Source organism: Candoia aspera, chromosome 4 (genome assembly GCF_035149785.1).
Source record: "Candoia aspera isolate rCanAsp1 chromosome 4, rCanAsp1.hap2, whole genome shotgun sequence".
NCBI classification, from domain to species: domain Eukaryota; kingdom Metazoa; phylum Chordata; class Lepidosauria; order Squamata; family Boidae; genus Candoia; species Candoia aspera.
The window spans coordinates 109,953,781-109,976,082 of NC_086156.1; the positions used below are offsets into that span (position 1 = coordinate 109,953,781).

At 44.8% G+C, this 22,302-nt stretch overlaps 1 protein-coding gene across 1 annotated transcript; it reads left to right on the forward strand.

Moving 5' to 3' along the window:
* The first annotated feature begins 13,911 nt into the window (after positions 1-13,911).
* On the forward strand, positions 13,912-18,678 carry LOC134497047 (vomeronasal type-2 receptor 26-like). Its single transcript, XM_063302762.1, has 4 exons — positions 13,912-14,730; positions 15,226-15,453; positions 16,646-16,772; positions 17,777-18,678. The coding sequence occupies exons 1-4, from the start codon at positions 13,912-13,914 to the stop codon at positions 18,676-18,678; spliced, it is 2,076 nt and encodes a 691-aa protein (XP_063158832.1).
* The last annotated feature ends 3,624 nt before the right edge of the window (positions 18,679-22,302 follow it).

Sequence of the window (22,302 nt, forward strand, 5' to 3'; positions counted from 1 at the left end):
TAAGCACTGACACTTTGAGTTCCAATAAAAACCCATCTCATGCACGAAAGCGAAACGCAGATTCTAGGCTTAATGGAACATATGTACAATGCAAGAGAGAAAAGCCACGACTGAGAATGAAGCACCAAACGGTCTCACTAAACTCTCTACGGTCCATCCCCACCTTCTTCACAGATCCACCGGCATGACCCTGATTGCAGGCAATTAGCTCAAATTGCAGCAATTCGCATTCCGGCCAGCCACCTCTCCCCTTCCTTTCTTGACATGCAGTAAATGATCATGGCAGGCACATACGATCAAAGGATGCAACCATCCTTGGATCGAGGGGGAGCCTGACAGGTGCAGAGCTTCATAAAGCAAAAAGACGCACACAGAGAAGAATAGTATCTCAAATAGCATTAATGATCATGTTAGAGAAATACAGGTTATTGATCTTCCACGCTTAGCCCACCCAAGCATAAAGAATGACATACTTAAACAAAGTAGGTTCAAAAATAAGCAAAAAAGAAGTCTTACTCATTATATTTGGTCCAGTTGCATCCGTTCAGGAAAAATGGACATTCTTCTTGTTCTTCTTCTGTCCCTAAACTGAATTAACCCTTAGCCCTCATTGCTGCTAAAGGCTGCATGCAGAAAGGGGGAACCTCCTGACTCTAGGGCCCTGCATTGCCCCAAGAGGGAAGCAGCAGCAGCGGCCACATGCTTCTTCTCAGATGGTGGAAGGAGGAGGAAGTGAGGTAAGGAATGTGGGCGGGACAACAAACAGCTTCCTCCAGAAGCATACAGAGAATTGCATCCTAGAACAAACTCATCCACATGCTGAGGCATGCTGATTTGCTGAGACCACCAACATTCTGAGAGTGTGCTGACCCTATGATTTAAGGAATCATCCTACCATCTATCATAAAAGTGGAATGGATTTTCCACAAATTCTGATACCCCATTCTTCTCTGTACATTCCAGCTTCTCAAATTATTTGTTCAGCATACGCAGAGCCACTTATATTGTGGTTTGTGTTCACATATAGTCTGTGGGTGAGTTGGGTGAATAGGTATATTCTGGCTGCCCAAAATGCTGCAGTGCTTCAGGCCACCAGCAGATGGAGAAATGACACCGATATTCAACACAGAAGGGATGTACGCGGAGGGAATGTGTTTTCAGTGAAAGAGAGAGAGAGAGAGAAAGGAACAGGAAGGAGGAAGGAAGGAGGAAGGAGGAAGGAGAAAAGAGCTGCCAATCCTAATTTCTATGGGAAGGGAAGGGAAGGGAAGGGAAGGGAAGGGAAGGGAAGGGAAGGGAAGGGAAGGGAAGGGAAAGGAAGAAAACTGCAGAATCAGAAGGGCAAAGTAGAGTAGTCTCGAAAAGGGGATTCAAAAAGCAGCTGTTTGCAAAAAGCAGAATGGCAGAAAAGTGGGAGAGAGATGGATGCTCCCCAAAGAATGTGGAAAATTTAGCACTGAGGAGGCAGCAACCACTGGAGTTCAAAGTTTATCCGTTGATGGCTTCAGAGTAAAATAGAATTATAAATGCCCACAACAATCTGTGAACTAAACTATTTAAAAAAAAAGAATGTGGCTAACACCTTCTAATATGGGATGCTATAAGCAAGTTTGATTATACCCAACATTTTCTTACTGTGGTTGAGCAATATTGTACCACTTTTTAAAGAAAATTTCTGAGGATTTATCAGCTAATAAAAAGGATGTGTACTCTTCTACGGGACATTTGGCCCCGTTAAGGAAGAGGGGTAATATTAAATCCCAAGTACCGTCTTTTTGTAGTGAGTAGTGAAGATGGACTTGAAAGACAAAGGCCGGATTTTAAAGCCGTGATTCTTGTCCTGTCTCCCGGGACAGCGGGGACAATTTTGCCCCATCTTCTACATGATAGCACTTCAGATGCTTGACGACAGCTGTTATGTCTCCCTTAAGTCTTCTCCAGGCTAAATAGACCCAACACCTCCAAGAAGTCCTGGTAAGGCCCCTTATCTTAGTTGCTCTCCTCCAGTTTCTCACCATCCTTTTGAAAATGTTATGCCCAGGACTGGATTCAATATTTAGGCATGAACAACACAGAACCAAAAGGAATGAGGGCTTCTCTTGCTCTTGATATTATTCTTCCATTGCATTATTATACTGAGGCCTGAGCTTGACACAAGGGAACAATTCATCCATAGAAGAACATAACTACAGGTAGTCTTTGCTGAGCAACTGCCTCATTCAATGACGCTTCAAAGGTATAACAGTGTTGAAAAAATAATTTTACGATCAATGCCATCCCTCAGTCACGTGATCGCCATGACAGTCAGTACCGGTTGTTCTGTGCCACACCTCTTGTTTTTCCTTTTTTCCGCCCTTGCAGAGCAGGGAGTTTGGAAAGGAAGGGATTACAAGAGAGTAAGCAGGCACACAATGGGGAATACACACTGAAAGGAATGTGGTAGTGTCAGCAGCCCTATGCATGCTCAGGGCTGGCAGCCACAACCACACTACACAAACAGCCTGGTCTATGTCACATTGTGTGCCTGCTACTCTCCTGTAATCCCTTTCTCTCCAATCTCTCCTCTCTGTGATGCGGGGGCAGAACAGATCAGGCGCAGGAGAGATTGGCCTACAGAAATTGTTTGGCTTTTTCTTTCTTTTTTTTCCCCCCCTCACAGAGCATAAGCTCACTCATAGATATCAAGCAAATCCAACTGGGTGGTACTTTCATACACTTTGCTGTCACTTAATAAATATTGCTTTGTGTAGAAGATGACATCTGATGAGCAATTTGTCCAAAACTGTTTGATGATATCTGAGAATCTCAGATCAATGTTTTGAAATATTTCAGCATCAAACCAAAAAGGAAGTTCTCTGGCCTCTCCATATGGGGGATGTTGTGAGAGCAATTTCACACATCCGTGTGACCTTATGATTATTTATCCCTTCCTACTAGGTCAGCATGGCAGCCATGCCATCTCCGAGATCTGGTCAGTGAATAGAAACAATTTGGTTTTCTGGGCCACAGAAGTGCAGAAGTGCAGCCCATTGAACCCTGATGCACCCAAAACTCTGCATACTTCTGCATTCTGGACCACCTGAAGCTTTGTTTTGTTTTGTTTTGTTTTGTTTTGTTTTGTTTTGTTTTGTTTTGTTTTGTTTTGTTTTGTTTTGTTTTGTTTTGTTTTGTTTTGTTTTGTTTTGTTTTTGAGAGCAACCACATGTGGAATGCGTGTAGTAATCCAATCAGTTTCCCAATGTCAGGAGGTACATGTTTAATGGCATGGGGTTACTCTTTCTCTATAGTTCTATTTTAGAGGTTCACGCTAGTTCACTCTGCAGCACAAAACAATGACAACAACAGTAAAAACTCTGTGAAGTCTCAGTGCCATTTAACAAATGTCTGCTTCAGCAGATACATCCTCTCATCCCAAATCCTGGAATTCATGCTGCAGATCAAATTGCCAGAGATTTTAAGGTTGCATTGCAAGAAGAAAAACAGTGCTGTAGTCAAAAACAGAGGTAAAGTCATTGTCAGACTCTCCGATCAAAGGTTCACAGAACTCTCTGATTGCAATAGCTTCCATCTCTCCAGTATGGATGTGAACAGACTTCGAGTTGCCAGAAGGGAGGGGGGGCCGGATCGGAGTGTGAACTGGGTTGGTATAGCTAAGGAATTATTGCCAAGGCCATCTGGCCAGGCGAATGCCAGAAGGGCCATCTGGCATGGGAAGGGGGGTTGCATGCTTTAGTAGGTAAGGGGAAATGGGCTAATTTAGAGGCCTGAAGTTTTAATGACAGTTTACGCGGGAATTTCTCCATTCACAACTTTTTCTTGTACTAGTCACTTCACATCATTAAACAGTAGAAAGAGCCCGGTCTCTAGACTGTCATTGAATGAGTGCTTGAGTGTGCTGGTAATTACATAAAGTTGCAAATCCTATATTAGGGACTGTACCTGGCAGCATAAGTCCAGCTGAGAGTTACTGAAAATGATGAAGGAACTGAGATCGAAAGCAAGGGAGCCCTCACCCTCAGAGGACAACGACAAAACTCTTCTGAATGCCAAGTCAGAGGAGGAGCGAGTGGAGTTGGCAGGTGACACTGAAAGCAATGATGGGGAGGGGGAAGCAGAAGCGAGAATGAGTTAGAGAGTGCGCTCACCACCCTAGACTCCAGACATGCGGATGGATGACATGGGAATGGGGCCAGCGACCTCGAGTGCAAGGGAGACGGCCAAACGTGCCCCCAGACGGTCGAAGTGCAGGTGAAGATCCTGAGCCCAGGATCCCAGGTGACTATAACCAAATCGGAGGGTACCCTGCAGATGGTGTGAGGTCTGGAAGTCAGGATGTCTGCCCTGGAGGTGATGATGCAGCACATGTCGAAAGCCATCAATTCCCTGGTGTATCACCTGGAGGAGGGCGTGGACCCACATTCCAGGAGGACTTCACCCAAAGGAAGTGGAGGCCACCGGTCTGTGACCCCTGCAGGGAGATCCACCTCCCCAGATCAGAGACGGAGAAGTGGAGCCCACAAAGTGATCCGTGGTGAATCGGAAACAGGGCTGACGGAAGCTGCGGTGGTGAGGGGGACCCCATGAGAGCTGCAGGTCAAATTTAATGCCAACCCCCAGCCACTAGCATTCTTCCTAATGAATGTGTCCATCTACATGTGAGAGTATGGGACCTGCTTTCTGACCGAATATAAAAAGGTGAGCCAGGTGGGGGCAAGGCTCCAGGGAGTGGCAGCTGACTGGCTCATACAGCTGCATGATGCCATGGCTCTGGACCTTAACAGCTTGAAAGAGTTTGTTCAGGCCCTGAGAGAAAGATTTGAAGAACCCTTGGAAAAACTGCAGGTGAAAAGCACCATACAACAGCTGAGGCAGAGGGAAAAGAGTATGGCTGAGTATGCTGTAAAGTTTAAAACCCTAGCAGGGAAGGTGATGGATTGGTCAGAGACCACCAAGGTGGACTATTTTAAAGGGGAGTTCCAGCCTGAAAGATTCAGATGGGCCCTATGCCAAGGGGATCCATTCACCCGGAGAGAGTGGATCTGTCTGGCAGGAGAAGTAGAAAACATGCAGTAAGGGTTTCGAAGACAGCTGTGCACAGAGGCGGCTGGATGCAACACTGGGACCCCTGGCCAGTTCCCGTCCACCCAGCAGAGGCTGTTCTGGGCCAGGGAGGAGACAAGGGATTGGACCTGGAAGAAAGGGGGATGCTACAAGTGTGGGAAGGATTACCATCGAGCTGCAGAGTTCCGATATGGACGAGCAGTGGCAGACAGGCAGGGAGGAAAACCAGCCAAAACCTCACCAAGAAAATGCAAAGGTTCAGCGGCTATGGCGGTAGCCCACAGAGAGCTGGCAGCTGACCCACTGGTAGACCTCTGTGAAGACTCGGAGGAGGAAGACCAACAACCAGCGGGAAACAGGATTCACCTGTTCTGAATCACACCCATGCGATTCAGCAGGTGGAAAACCCCGGGCGCAAGACCACGGTCTCCCAGAAGGAGAAGGATGAAGACCCATTGCTGAGTGACGATTGCCCCATCTTGCTTCTCAGGGTAGAGCTAAAAAACTTAAGGACAAGGCACAAAGCCAGCTAATGGCAATGCTAGACTCTGGGTGCACAAAATGCTTAACCCACCCTGCACTGATCAACATACTAGATCTCAAAGTAAAAAGACTCAAACAGCCAATAGTCTTTACCCAAATGGACAGGTCCATAGTCCATCGGGGTCCGGTTGAGTTCCAGACGGAAACGGTGGCTATGCGGGTTGGAACTCACAATGAGACTTTACAGTTCATCGTGGCCCCCATAGCAAACTATTCCATCATACCAGGGCTTCCATGGTGAACAAGTAGGAAGCCACAAATCCGATGGGACACAGGGACCCTGAGGTTCGGAGTTAGGGCAGGGAAGGTTGTAAAACAGAAAACCCAGCGGAAAGCAAGCCAAGTGGCTGGCGTAATGATTAAGCAAACTCCAACAATGTCAGCAGAGGCAGAATCTTTGATACCAAGCCAGTACTTAGACTTTGCTGGTGTGTTCGATGAGAAAGAATCAGACCAGCTATGCCCCGCGCACAGGAAAACAGGCTATGCCATTGAAACAGGCCCAAATGCTAAGCTTCCAAAGCCTAAAATGTACCCCATGTCAGAGACAGAGAAAAAAGTACTAAGCAAATTCATAGATAAGAATCTGGCCAGGGGATTTATCAAACTGGCTAATTCACCTAGGGCAGCCCCGGTGCTCTTTAGAGCTAAGAAAGATGGAACACTGAGGCTCTGCACCAACTACCACGGCCTCAGTGCGATCGCTGTAGCCATCCAGTACCCTCTCCCCCTAATGAAGGACATGCTGTCACACCTGGCAAATGCAAAAATCTTTACTAAACTTGATTTAAGGGAAGCATACTGAAAATTCACATAAAAGAGGGCCATGAGTGGAAAACCATGTATAATTCTGCTTTGGGGTCCTAACAATACAAGGTTCTCCCTTTTGGATTAGCTGGGGACACAGCAGTCTTCATGCAGTACATCAGTGAGGTTCTCCATGACCATTTGTACAAGGGGGTGCTGGTCTACTTGGACAACATCTTAATTCACCCAGAGACAGAGGAAGAGCATGTAAACTTTCTTAGGCAAGTACTCCAGAAGCTATGAAATGCCCAACTGTGTGCTAAGCTGTCTAAATGTGAGTTCCATAAAGCACGATGGGACTACCTGGGATACAGAATCTCTACGAAGGGAATAGAAATGGATCCTTCAGAAATCCAGCACATTCTAGAATGGGAGCCCCCCCATACCTGATGGCAATTACAAACTTTTTCGGGGTTCGGCAATTTCTATAGTCAATTCATTCCAAAATTCACCCAAATTGCTTTACCATTGACAGATCTTCTCAAAACAAGAGGAAAGGGGGAGGCATGGAAAGTCACCACTCCAGAGGTGTGGCTAACTTGGACGACAGAATACCTGTCATGAGTGAGGATGGCGAGCAGGGGGCTCCCATCCAGGCTGTAAAGCGCATGTGTAGTACTGAGGAATTAGGTGGCCATTCAAAGAGAGACAGATCGGGCCCACTTAGTATTTGGGGTTTATATGTCTGGCTTTTCCCACACTTCTTCAGTTTGTTAGGATTCTCTCTAATGTACCAGTAATAAAACACTAGAGACCTACTCCTTGTCTCAGCGTGGTTCCTGGCTGTTAGGACAATACCAAGCCATATTCAACAACTTAAAAAGCCTATTTACTGCTGAGCCCACCTTAGCACACCGCGATCCAGAGCACCCCTTCATTGTGCAAGCAGATTCTTCTGATTCAGCAATTGGACCTGTTTTAATCCAAAAGGATGCAACCCAAGTGGGCCGACCCTGTGCTTATCTTTCTCACAGATTTACCGAGCCACAAGGGAACTGGCACATAGGGGAAAAGGAAGCCTTTGAAGTAAAAAACTGCCCTAACGCACTAATGGCATTTATTAGAAGGCTCCTGTCAGATCCCCCAATCAAAGGTTTCAAGGAAACCCTTACCAGGGCATCCCCCATCATTTCATTCTCTCATGTTGCCAGATTGGGGTGGGGGTGTGTGAAGTTAGAGTGTAAACTGGTTTGTTATGGCTATGAATCACATCAAGGATGCAGGGTTGAGATATGACAGGAATACCATCTGGATGGGAGGGGGAGTGGCATGCTTCATGGGAAAGGGGACTAGCTAAGGGAATGTAGTTTTAAATTAGGTTTGAGTGGGAAATCTTTATTCACAGCTTGCCTTCTATACCCTTCATTACGCTTCATTAAAACAGTTCAAAGAGATCCAGCTTCTTGACTGTGTATGTTTGAATGCTCGAATGATCAGGTGCTGACATTAAGCTGCGAATCCGTAATTCGAAAACTCTTCCTGAGCAAGCAATCAGCTGAGAGTTGACAAACCATGCCTAAACATGGAAAGTCCCAGGCTAGACCTGGACTCTGGGTACACCAAATGATTAATACACCCTGCCCTCATTCACCCTCTGAGCCTAAAAACCAAGAGACTTAGAAATCCCATTATTTTCACACAGATGGATGGCTCAGTTGCCCACGGGGGTCCCGTGGAATTCCATACAGAGACTTTAACCATGAGGTTGGGAGGGCATACGAAACCCTGACAGTTCATTGTAGACCCTATTGCCAACTACTCTATCATACTGGGACCCCCGTGGCTAAAAAGCAGAAAGCCACAGATCGATTGGGACTCAGGTGCTTTATTGTTTAACAAAGGAGTTGGCAACATCTTTTCTCTACTCCGACAGAGGGGGGAGGTGGCTGGAACCCTTCTTAACCGCTCACCCTCGCCTGACGTTTTCCCACAATCTGGCATTCAACCTGAACATGCAGCCTTTATTGATGTCTTCATTGAGAAAGAGTGCGATCTCTTGCATCCTCATAGAAAAACTGACTGTGCCATTGTGCTGACAGCTCCATCCACCCTTTTGAGGTCTGGATGGACCACAAGAATTTGTAGGCTGTGTGAACCCCTAGAAAGTTAAATGACAAATAAATCCGCTGGGCTCAGTTTTTCAGCTGTTTCAATTTTACCCTCAATTTCCTCCCTGGGAAGAGGAATTTTCTGGCAGATGCACTTTCTCATTTACCCCAACATGACAGCAAACAAGCAGAGGTAGTAGACACTGTGTTTTCTCAAAAGCAGTTTGGTCTAGCTTGCATAACACACAAACAAGTGGCAGCCCATAAAGTCAAAGTGTAGACAGACCTGAAAGAGGAACTGCTCCGGGCATTGCCTAACGATCCCTGGCTACAAAGTAACAAAGCCCAGTTAACTGAAATAGACAACATCTGGTATTGTAATAATAAAATCTACGTCCCAGAATCTTTAAAGAAAAACGTTCTACAGCGCTCACACCACAACAAGTCCTCTGGACATTTTGTGTTCACCAAAACGCTCCATTGGATCAGACGGCAATTTTGGTAGCCATCATTGAGAGCTGACATTCAAGCATATATTGATTCTTGTCATGTGTGCGCCCAAGCTAAATGGAAAGGGGGAAAGTCACAGGGACTGTTGCAACCAGTAGCCTCCTCTAAAGCCCCATGGAAAGAAAGAGCCATGGACTTCATTGTGGACTTACTGGAAAGTAAAAACAAAACTGTAACTTGGACTTTCATTGACTTGTTTTCTAAACAAGCCCTTTTCATTCCTTGCGCTAACATCCCCACAGACCAGCAACTGTCTAAACTCTTTCTCCAGCATGTCTACCAATTGCACGGCTGTCCTGGCGCGTAATTTCTGAGTGCAGCGTAAATTCAACTCCAAATTTTGGCGCACATTTTTAAAACTTATTGGGGTAGAGCAATCCCTAAGCTCGTCAACCCATCTGGAAACGGATGGAGCCACGGAACGGGTTCAGTCTACTCTAGAGCAATCCCTCTGTTGTTACATTAACTTCCAGCAGGACAATTGGGTGCATCTCCTGCCCTTTGCAGAGGTAGCCTACAACACAGTGCATCAGAGCGCTGGGTTCATCCCCTTTCACGAAGTTTCAGGACAGGACTTCATTCCTATTCCAGAGCTCCCTGGGTGCCCCAAATGGGACATGAAAGTTGGGGGAAAGGTCTACCTTTCCACTAAATTTTTAAAATCTCAACAACCCTCCAAGAAACTGGGCCCCAAGTCTATTGGACCTTTTCCAGTTACTAAAATCATCAACCCAGTTACTGTACACTCAATCTTCCTCCAACTCTAAAAAGGATCCACCCTGTTTTCCACTGCAGCTTGTTGAAACCAGCTAGAGAATCTTCAAAGTGGCAACAACCCTCACCAACCCGAATGCCTATCATGATTGATGGCCAGCAACATTTTGAAGTTGAAGAAATCCTAGACTCTCGTATTCATCGTTGGACTGCACACACAGTGTGGGGAAATCATTACAGAATGCAATGAAGAGTCAGTGGCCCTGATTCACTGTCTTCCACTATGCAGGCTTCCCGGACATTCTCAGCTTCATGTTGGCCTTTCTAGCTAGGAAATTTCCAAACAGTTTTAATGCAGCATTAATCCATCGCCCTGCATGTGATGTCACATTGTTGCAGTGTTTTGCAGTAACAACCATCAGCACCTTCCCAGAACCAATTCAATATACAGGAATTGCTTGGGCCGTCCCTCTCTATTTCCATTCTGAATGATAAAGGTGCATCCCAAGAAAAGGAGAGGAAGATCGCTCTTCCACCCCCATAAGCTGACTCCTGAGAAGTTGCAGAAGCTTCTGCCTTGTTCCACAGACTCTCTTCTGAATGAAGCCCTTTGACTCCTTAGCAGTTTGGAGGAGATGCATCTAGACTCCCTTTACCTACACTTTCATCTTCTCTTGGCAAGAACTTGGGATGCCCATCCTACAGTGATGCACATGTCCCCTCCCTAAAAATGGAATGCTCAGTTTAGCAGTATTATGACTCCCTGCCTTGATGCATCTTTTCATTCTCATGGCATCTCCTGTCCAAACAACACAAAGGGAGAATTAAGAGGCATTAAAAACAATTCCATAAACAGGTTGGGTTCCTAAAGGTTCGTGTAAGACGAATTCTGACTGCCACTCTATGTGGACTAGGGACAGAAAAGTTTTATCTCCCTGCTCTTTCTCTTTGATTCCATCCAACAGGCCACTCGGCCAAATCATTAGCCTCCAGCTCACTTCCTCTACCCAGAAAACCAAGTGGCAAAAAGTTCCTGTGGCATTTCACAAACATGTTTGCTTCAGCATTTCTACCAGCAAAGTTACCATCTCTGTAGTTATCACAGGCACTATAATTAAGTCACCAGGACAGTCCTCCAGTGGCTCTTGAGATGCTCCCTCCTGAAGGAAGTTCAAGGGTTCCAGAATAGATATAAACCTCCAATATATCATGCCAAGCTGAGGGCCATTCCTCAAAACGGGTTGCAGAGTTCCCCAGCCATTGCAGGGTCAGTAAGAGAACTGTGGACATAAATCAGGTTCTCAGCATTTTGCAACTATAGCACAAAATATACAGTCCTTGTGGGTGTCATCCTAATGTTTTCAGACTGCTCATCAGCCAACACCTAGTCAATTCCACAGATTCTCCCAGATTTCAATAATTGGGACAGCTGCATCATCCCACACATGCAAGATGTACACCTTCACTCGTGCTTCACAGTGCTAGCTCATTGGTGCTGTCAGCTCAAGAGGACAACCTTGTTGGAGGAATTGTAGAAGACCACTCAATCTCTGCTCAGACCTCAGGGCTGGGTGACCAAGAGAAAATATTGTGGTGCCCAAGGTCTTCTGCTGCTTCCTGAAATTGCAAGTGAAGAAAGAGTCTAACAATTAGGTGTTAGAGTCAAGAGCAACTCTGTCCCTTCACAGGGGACAGGCATCTGAGCATCAAGACATAGGTGAGGCTGAAAGCAAGGGATCAGATCCATTCTTGAGCCATGACTTATTCTTAAGACAGATCTCAGCTTAGGGGGCCGTTGTTCTGCTGTCTCTAGTACCCTCTTTGAATCAAGGCTGCTGGGAACAGCAATACGGGAGAAGCCAATTGCACAGGGATGCTTCCTTATAGGATGCTGGGCGTTGTTGCCATATTCCTGCTTCCAGAAGTGGCCATGAAGGTACAAACTCTTAAGTGCACTGGAGATGAAGCCATTCAAATTCCTCAGGAATGGTACCAGGAGGGAGAACTTCTCATTGGTGGATTGATGTCCCATGTCCATTACTTGTTCCCCAAAGTGGCTTTCAGGAAACATCCTTCTGAGGAATCGGTTGACCTCCCATTGTAAGAAATCACCCCAACCTGATCTTAATTGAATCATGCTCTGTTCTTTCCATCCCTGTAAAACAGAGATGTGCCATCATCATCTGTGAAAAAATATAAATGTACTGTATCGAGGGCATATCCATTTTAGCAGCTTGATTAATATAAATGATCGGTTAATTCAACATCCTATTCTCTGATTTCACCAAAAGCCAATAGACCAGGGCAAGCAGATATTCTGTTGAGAAATGAACCCTGTTCCTACTTGGAGAAAGAAGCACCAGCCCTAATTCACCATAACCTAAAAGGCACAATAATGTTCAATATATTCTCTTTTCTACCCTCAGTCTCTTCTTACAACCAGCAATTCATTGACTGTAGAATGAAAAGTAATTTCCAAAAACCTGGGGAGGCATTAATTATGAATGCCATGTCTCTATTTTTGCACTTGCTTATTAGACTTCTGAGGTCCACCTGTCCTATTTCAAAGAGACCACAGGGCATCTTACAATCTTTGAAACAGCAATACAAAGTGGAAACACAAAAGTTCACAGGAAGAGTAGAAGTGTGGGCTTTTCTACTCACAACCTTCTCTTCAGCCCTTAGAGCAGAAACAGCTGACTCTGGGAGGAAAAAACAATTTCTAACTTTATGGCTATCTTGTTTAGCTCTGCCTTCCTCATCACTGAGATCCCCGCTCATATTTAGTCACAAATTAGCTCCACCCAGCTCAGATTCTTTCTACTGTACATGGGAAAGGAGCAAACAGGAAAATGCTTAGCTTTTGCAACACTGAAGGGCCTCGGGATGATTGTGCAGGAGTTAATTTTCGTTATAAGGTGAATGTTTTAAACTTGAAATCATAAGAAACAAACTGCGGAACTTCAGCAATGTCGCTAACATGCACAACACAAGGGCAGTCTAGGAAAGCAAAATCAAAGCATATTTACCTTGTTTTCAATGTGTCTTTCTTGTGACTCTTTTCCCCCCTGATATCTCGTCCCTAGTAGCATAATGCATAGCACAATTCGCTTTTGAAGCACATCACTTTATTTGCAGTGTGGTGACAAAGTTCTACCAACACATCTTGGCTTTAGTGTTTGCCGTTAAGGAGATCAACAAGGATCCTCAGATCTTGCCCAACATCACTTTTGGCTTCCACATCTATGACAGCTACTCTGATTCACGAATGACCTATCGCACCACTCTGGACCTGCTTTTTAAATTACACAAAATCGTCCCCAACTATATTTGTGGGACTGAAAAGGGAATGATGGGAATCATTGGAGGACTGAGCCCTGAAACCTCCATACGCATGGCAGAAATTTTGCAGCTTTTCAAGATTCCACAGGTTGGGTCTGTAGATAAAGATGGTAGGAATTATCACTATCACACAGATTATCTTCTCTTGATTTCCCCTTCAAGGAGCAACTTGATGCTTTATCAATAAAGAGTGCTAGAATTTTATAAGAAACAGAGTAAGGTGTGGAGTTTGATTAATAAAAAGTTTTACGTGAGTATATGGCTGCTTTCAGGATGAATCCACACATACAGTATTTTAGAGCATAGTTTTTTTAAAATCTTTGTAATTATGCTAGCTAACATTGATAGATGATTGATAGATGATAGATAGATAGATAGATAGATAGATAGATAGATAGATAGATAGATAGATAGATAGATAGGTAGGTAGGTAGGTAGGTAGATAGGTAGATAGGTAGATAGGTAGATAGGTAGATAGGTAGATAGGTAGATAGGTAGATAGATAGATAGGTAGATAGGTAGATAGGTAGATAGTTAGAGATAGAGATAGAGATAGAGATAGAGATAGAGATAGAGATAGAGATAGAGATAGAGATAGAGATAGAGATAGAGATATGGATGGATGGATGGATGGATAGATGGATGATCGGATTCAAAAAATGTATCTCCCTATTGGGGAGATCTCTAAACCAAATCAATATATTAAACATCCATACTTTGAGAAATAAGTTTCTAAAATAGTTCACATCAGTCAAAATAGAATGAGTCCACCCATGCTTTCTCTCTCTTTCTCTTTCTCTTATTCCTCCTTTCTTTCCTTTAGATTGCATATGGCTCATTTGAATTGTCAGTGACGGATGAATCGCATTCCCCTCCATTTTATCGCATGGCCCCTGGTGAAGCTCTTCAGTATGAGGGTTTAGTCCAGCTTCTTCTGTACTTTGGATGGAAATGGGTAGGACTTGTCACTGTAGATGACAAACATGGAGAACATTTCATACAAACTCTGGAACCCATGCTCTCGCAAAATAAAATCTGCTCCGAATTCACTGAAAGGGTTGACAGAAATTTCCATTTGTATGAGCCATTTGACATGCTTGAACGAACTCTGAGTTACATTACCTTGTTCACAGAGAAAACAGCAAACGCGGTTATTATATATGGAGAAAATATAGTCTTCATGTGGCTGGCCTCTACTCTACTAGTGACCACAGTTATTCCTCTAATAACATCTGACTCTTCACAGAAAATTTCAGCAAGAAAAGTGTGGATTACATTGGCCCAAAATGATTTCACATTACATTCCTTACAAAGGGCTCTGGATATGCAAATGTTCCATGGGGCTATTTCCTTCTCAATTAGCACAAAACAAATTCCAGGTTTCCAGCAATTTCTACAGGCTGTCACCCCTTCTGGGGCAAATCAAGATGGCTTTATTAGAGATGTCTGGAAGCAAGCTTTTGTCTGCTCAATACCCAAGAGTGATGTTCCTGAAGATGAAGATGAAGAATGTACTGGAGAGGAAAGGCTGGAGGACCTGCCTGCAACTTTCTTTGAAACCAGCACGCTCGGCCATAGTTACAGTATCTATAATGCCATCTATGCTGTGGCTCAAGCTTTACATGTTGCTCACACATTTAGGACTGATCGGAACATCCTAAAGGACAGGGATCAAGTGCAGTCAAACAATCTAGAAGCCTGGCAGGTAAGATTTCTTCTTTCCCAGTGCTCTTCTGAGATATTCTCCAGGATTACAACAGAGTGGCAGGACTTAATTGGTCAGGAGATCATCTCACCTACCTAAACCTCACTGATGTACACTTGAGTCCACCATTCATACATTACAAATATTGACCCACTTAAGATATTGTCCTTTTCCTACACATCCCTCTTTCTACAACAAAACAACTGGTCTTTAAACCTCTACTCCCTTTCTGGCCCTCTCAACTAGATTTCCTTCCCATTGCTTCTTCTTGCTCTTTTCCAACTTCTTTTCTCCAATGTCACGAAAGACAATCACTGAAAAGATTTTACTATCTAATCTGGAATACGGTCCAATCATAAACATTAAACTGCTGCCGTCCTCCATACTGTTTCATTCCTGGTGAAGAAATGCTCCCCATATAAAAAGGAGTGTGGTTTGAGGCCAGTAGGAAGCACGTCCCTTTCTCTTTAACCCTTATGCTCTTTCTTCTGGAAGCTCCATCCATTTCTGCAGAGAATGGCCTTCAACAACACTGCAGGAGATGAAATTAAATTAAACGAAGATGGAGTATTAGAAGCCGGATTTGACATCGTAAACCTGGTCACTTTTCCAAATAACTCCTACATCACCGTCCTAGTTGGACAAATGGATCCAAAAGCTCCTGCAGGAAAAACCTTGATCATTAATGGAGACAGAATCCACTGGCACCACGAATTCACTCAGGTACCATAACAATAACAAGGGCTAAAAGGACCAATGTCACATGCACTCCTTTTCACACCCCTAGCCTTTCCTTTGGCCTGTTGCTAGCAACTAGCTCATATCCCCAAGTACATTTCAGTCCACTGCTGTCAAAGGTGGGCAAAAACAGATCTATTATTGGGCTGATTCATGATGGATATTCTAATGTTTGAGAATCGAGTTTCCAACCTGTGCAAGGAAATTTATTTTCCTCTCACTGAATGTGGGGACTGCAGTGCCACGCCCAGGTGTGGGGCTGCCCAGCTGAAGGAAGTACTGATATCTAGTCCTTCATTCTCCAGAAGGAACTCAAATGCAACCACAGTTCAGTGATACATTTCAGGCTGGGGGAGGCAAAGTCTCAAACAATAACCACTTCAGCCTCCCAGTTCTATTCAGATCCTCAAACTTTTGGATTCCTTCCATGAATTGCCACTAAATTCAAAATAAGAAGAAGAACAAGAACAAGACGAACCACAAATTAAATTTATATGGCACCTAACTCCTAGTGACTCTGGGCATTTTACAAACCCTTAAAAAAGTATTTAAAAACAAGGAACAATACAAAAACACAAAAACACCACCAAACAAAGAGCAGAGATGGTGGTTGAAATGACCTGGATGGGAACAAGGGAAAGAAAGAAAGGGGCATCAATCATCTTTGCCAAAGGCCTGGGCAAACAGCGTATCCTCAGGGCCCTTGGAAACACCAATAGGGTGGGGCCATTTGAATTCACGAGGAACCTCATTCCAGACGGCAGGTGCTGCTACAGAGAAGGCAGGCTTCCGGGGTCCCAATCCATGGCATTCCTTAATTGATGGAACCCGGAGAGCGCCAACCCTGCCAAATTGAACCAGCCGGGCAGACACTATGGGGGACAGGCAGTGCCTCTAGTAACCAGGCCCTATGACACGGAGGGCTTTATAGGCAGGAACCAGCACCTTGAATTGAACTTCAACTCAATTAAAAATGAATGAAATACAACTTCAGTTATGTTCCTGCCTTGGCAACATTATGGGGCATTTCCACAAGACATTGCTCAAAAGCAGGCTGAAGCAACTCTGCATCCCGGCCCTATCTCCACCCTCCTCCTTATTCCTTGGCTGTAAGACAAGAACAAAACAAAAACAAAAGGTTTGCTTAATACTGACCGCTTTCTTTATTTTTGGATAGCTACCACCTCTCTCGTTATGCAATGAACCTTGTCCTCTTGGAAGCAGAAAGAACAAGATTGAAGGGCAGAAATTTTGCTGCTACGCTTGTGCTCCGTGTCCAGAGAAGATGATATCAAGACAAATGGGTAAGATTCATAGCATCCAAATGGAACTAGGTCTGAAATTACATTTCTGCAGCCTGTATCCAGCTAACAAGAAGCTCTTCAATATAACCGCTTGCTTTACTGACGCACCTCAAGGGGGCTTTTCCACCATGTCAGAGCTTGGATAGCTAAATCGAACTCTGAAGGTGTCTATTTTGATGGCTGCAAAGCATTAAAAGCAAAGGAACGTCTCTCAGGGATGCTCCCCTCCAGCCATCCTGATTTCCAGGAAATAGGAGCTAGCAGACAGTTCCTCTATTTAATTTTCCCTCTAGTTTTCAGTGTTACCAATTGTAAGATGTCAGGCTCTCTCTCCTTTTGAAGACACTGAAACAGAATGCAGGAATTATGGATAATCCAATGACCTGCAAAATAGCGTCTCGCTCTGTGAGTCAGTGTTGTGTCTCTTGGTTGGCCCCCAAATTATAACAGAATTAAATCAAGATTCTTGAAGGAAAGATGTATCAATTGGTTATGGTGGAAGAATTATACCAAAGCCATTTTTAACGATCATCAGAGCAAAATGTCTGTGTTGCACCCGGGCCATCCAACAGAAATGAAAGGATCCAAAATCAAGATTGCATAAACCAGTGTTTATTTTGCTGCTCTACGAAGCTTGGCTGGATGGAGAATTCTGGGAGTTGAAGTCCACACGTCTTAAGACGTCACTCTCCTACCCTTTAGTGCCGCTGCCTGTTTTCCAGGATCGAAACCTTCAAGCCTCTCCTTTCTGCTTCCCACCATTGGGAAGGTGAGCCATGCTATTCCCTTGCTCAGTAATGCCACTAAACCTAGTCCACTCCAACAGGCCAAGAAGCTTTAAATATAGGAAAATCTAGATTTTTTTTTCCTGCACATTTTTTACATGTATATTGGACAGAGAGTTACAAAAGTTTTTAGGAAAGACGTTGCAGGGAGTTCCAAAATGCAATTCTGAAACTTGGGGAAAATTTGATTCTGTTCGGAAGCTTTTTCCTTCTTTTCAGACATGGAGCATTGTGACGGCTGTTCAGAGGATCACTTTCCAAACCAAGCTAAAGACGAGTGCATTCCAAAGACAATGAACTTCCTCTCCTTCGAGGAGCCGCTGGGTATCACTCTGGTTTCTCTGGCTCTTCTTTTTTCCCTGGTGACGGCTTTCGTGCTCACAATCTTCATTGAGCAGCGGGACACTCCCATCGTCAAAGCCAACAATCGCAGCCTCACCTACCTCCTCCTCATCTCCCTCTTTCTCTGCTTCCTCTGCTCTCTTCTCTTCATCGGACAGCCCAACAAGGCCACCTGCCTCCTCCGACAAACGGCATTTGGCATCATCTTCTCTGTTGCCGTTTCCTCTGTTCTGGCCAAAACCACCACAGTCATCGTGGCATTCCTTGCTTCTAAACCGGGAAACGTTTTCCACAAATGGGTGGGGCAAAAGTTGGCCTATGCTATTGTCTGGGGTGGATCCCTCCTTCAAGCAGGCATTTGTGTGTTTTGGCTGGGTTCTTCTCCGCCCTTCCCAAATCTGGACACACAAACCCGGCCTGGGGAAATCATAGTGGAATGTCACGAAGGCTCCGCCACCATGTTTTACTGTGTCTTGGGCTACCTGGGCTTCTTGGCCCTTCTCAGCTTCGCTGTGGCCTTCCTAGCCAGGACATTGCCAGACAGTTTCAACGAAGCCAAGTTCATCACTTTCAGCATGTTGGTGTTCTGCAGCGTTTGGCCGACCTTTGTGCCCACCTACCTGAGCACCAAGGGGAAGTACATGGTGGTGGTGGAAATCTTTTCTATCCTGTCTTCCAGTGCTGGCTTACTGGGATGCATCTTCGCCCCTAAATGTTATATTATTGTAATTAGGCCAGAGTGTAATACGAGAGAGCAACTAATACGTAGAAAAATATAGAACATCTTCTTATCATTTCATCACAACCTCCAATATATTCCCAATGTAGACCACTGCACCCACCGTCGACTTCACGTTGGGCATTGCCCTCTTCTCTGTTTCTGTATGAAACTGAAGCATGGGTTGTGCTGTTTTTCATAGCATAGGACACGTCCTGTATTATTTCTATGAGTGACAGATCTGGGATTTTTTTTTCTTGCGGCCTCATAATTTCCAGTTGGCTCATTCCTTGCTGGAGATCTTTGTTAAGTACATGTGGGGACATGAGCTTCTATGGGAAGGGAAGGGAAGGGAAGGGAAGGGAAGGGAAGGGAAGGGAAGGGAAGGGAAGGGAAGAAAACTGCAGAATCAGAACGGCAAAGTAGAGTAGTCTCGAAAAGGGGATTCAAAAAGCAGCTGTTTGCAAAAAGCAGAACAGCAGAAAAGCAGGAGAGAGATGGATGCTCCCCAAAGAATGTGGAAAATTTAGCACTGAGGAGGCAGCAACCACTGGAGTTCAAAGTTTATCCGTTGATGGCTTCAGAGTAAAATACAATTATAAATAGCCACAACAATCTGTGAACTAAACTATTTAAAAAGAAGAAGGTGGCTAACACCCTCTAATATGGGATGCTATAAGCAAGTTTGATTATACCCAACATTTTCTTACTGTGGTTGAGCAATATTGTACCACTTTTTAAAGAAAATTTCTGAGGATTTATCAGCTAATGAAAAGGATGTGTACTCTTCCACGGGACAGTTGGCCCCGTTAAGGAAGAGGGGTAATATTAAATCCCAAGTACCGTCTTTTTGTAGTGAGTAGTGAAGATGGACTTGAAAGACAAAGGCCGGATTTTAAAGCTGTGATTCTTGTCCTGTCTCCTGGGACAGCGGGGACAATTTTGCCCCATCTTCTACATGATAGCACTTCAGATGCTTGATGACAGCTGTTATGTCTCCCTTAAGTCTTCTCCAGGCTAAATAGACCCAATACCTCCAAGAAGTCCTGGTAAGGCCCCTTATCTTAGTTGCTCTCCTCCAGTTTCTCACCATCCTTTTGAAAATGTTATGCCCAGGACTGGATAAATATGTAGGCATGAACAACACAGAACCAAAAGGAATGAGGGCTTCTCTTGCTCTTGATATTATTCTTCCATTGCATTATTATACTGAGGCCTGAGCTTGACACAAGGGAACAATTCATCCATAGAAGAACATAACTACAGGTAGTCTTTGCTGAGCAACTGCCTCGTTCAATGACGCTTCAAAGGTATAACAGTGTTGAAAAAATAATTTTACGATCAATGCCATCCCTCAGTCACGTGATCGCCATGACAGTCAGTACGGGTTGTTCTGTGCCACACCTCTTGTTTTTCCTTTTTTCCACCCTTGCAGAGCAGGGAGTTTGGAAAGGAAGGGATTACAAGAGAGTAAGCAGGCACACAATGGGGAATACACACTGAAACGAATGTGGTAGTGCCAGCAGCCCTATGCATGCTCATGGCTGGGAGCCACAACCATACTACACAAACAGCCTGGGGTACGTCACATTGTGTGCCTGCTACTCTCCTGTAATCCCTTTCTCTCCAATCTCTCCTCTCTGTGATGCGGGGGCAGAAGAGAGCAGGCGCAGGAGAGATTGGCCTACAGAAATTGTTTGGCTTTTTCTTTCTTATTTTTTTCCCCCTCACAGAGCATAAGCTCACTCATAGATATCAAGCAAATCCATCTGGGTGGTACTTTCATACACTTTGCTGTCACTTAATAAATATTGTTTTGTATAGAAGATGACATCTGATGAGCAATTTGTCCAAAACTGTTTGATATCTGAGAATCTCAGATCAATGTTTTGAAATATTTCAGCATCAAACCAAAAAGGAAGTTCTCTGGCCTCTCCACATGGGGGATGTTGTGAGAGCAATTTCACACATCCATGTGACCTTATGATGATTTATCCCTTCCTACTAGGTCAGCATGGCAGCCATGCCATCTCCAAGATCTGGTCAGTGAATAGAAACAATTTGGTTTTCTGGGCCACAGAAGTGCAGAAGTGCAGCCCATTGAACCCTGATGCACCCAAAACTCTGCATACTTCTGCATTCTGGACCAGCTGAAGCTTTCTTTTCTTTTCTTTTCTTTTGTTTTTGAGAGCAACCAGGTGTGGAATGCGTGTAGTAATCCAATCAGTTTCCCAATGTCAGGAGGAACATGTTTAATGGCATGGGGTTACTCTTTCTCTATAGTTCTATTTTAGAGGTTCATGCTAGTTCACTCTGAAGCACAAAACAATGACAACAACAGTGAAAACTCCGTGAAGTCTCAGTGCCATTTAACAAATGTCTGCTTCAGCAGATACATCCTCTCAGCCCAAATCCTGGAATTCATGCTGCAGATCAAATTGCCAGAGATTTTAAGGTTGCATTGCAAGAAGAAAAACAGTGCTGTAGTCAAAAACAGAGGTAAAGTCATTGTCAGACTCTCCGATCAAAGGCTCACAGAACTCTCTGATTGCAATAGCTTCCATCTCTCCAGTATGGATGTGAACAGACTTCGAGTTGCCAGAAGGGAGGGGGGGCCGGATCGGAGTGTGAACTGGGTTGGTATAGCTAAGGAATTATTGCCAAGGCCATCTGGCCAGGCGAATGCCAGAAGGGCCATCTGGCATGGGAAGGGGGGTTGCATGCTTTAGTAGGTAAGGGGAAATGGGCTAATTTAGAGGCCTGAAGTTTTAATGACAGTTTACGCGGGAATTTCTCCATTCACAACTTTTTCTTGTACTAGTCACTTCACATCATTAAACAGTAGAAAGAGCCCGGTCTCTAGACTGTCATTGAATGAGTGCTTGAGTGTGCTGGTAATTACATAAAGTTGCAAATCATATATTAGGGACTGTACCTGGCAGCATAAGTCCAGCTGAGAGTTACTGAAAATGATGAAGGAACTGAGATCGAAAGCAAGGGAGCCCTCACCCTCAGAGGACAATGACAAAACTCTTCTGAATGCCAAGCCAGAGGAGGAGCGAGTGGAGTTGGCAGGTGACACTGAAAGCAATGATGGGGAGGGGGAAGCAGAAGCGAGAATGAGTTAGAGAGTGCGCTCACCACCCTAGACTCCAGACATGCGGATGGATGACTTGGGAATGGGGCCAGCGACCTCGAGTGCAAGGGAGACGGCCAAACGTGCCCCCAGACGGTCGAAGTGCAGGTGAAGATCCTGAGCCCAGGATCCCAGGTGACTATAACCAAATCGGGGGGTACCCTGCAGATGGTGTGAGGTCTGGAAGTCAGGATGGCTGCCCTGGAGGTGATGATGCAGCACATGTCGAAAGCCATCAATTCCCTGGTGTATCACCTGGAGGAGGGCGTGGACCCACATTCCAGGAGGACTTCACCCAACAGAAGTGGAGGCCACCGGTCTGTGACCCCTGCAGGGAGATCCACCTCCCCAGATCAGAGACGGAGAAGTGGAGACGACAAAGTGATCCGTGGTGAATCGGAAACAGGGCTGACGGAAGCTGCGGTGGCGAGGGGGACCCCAAGAGAGCTGCAGGTCAAATTTAATGCCAACCCCCAGCCACTAGCATTCTTCCTAACAAATGTGTCCATCTACATGTGAGAGTATGGGACCTGCTTTCTGACCGAATAT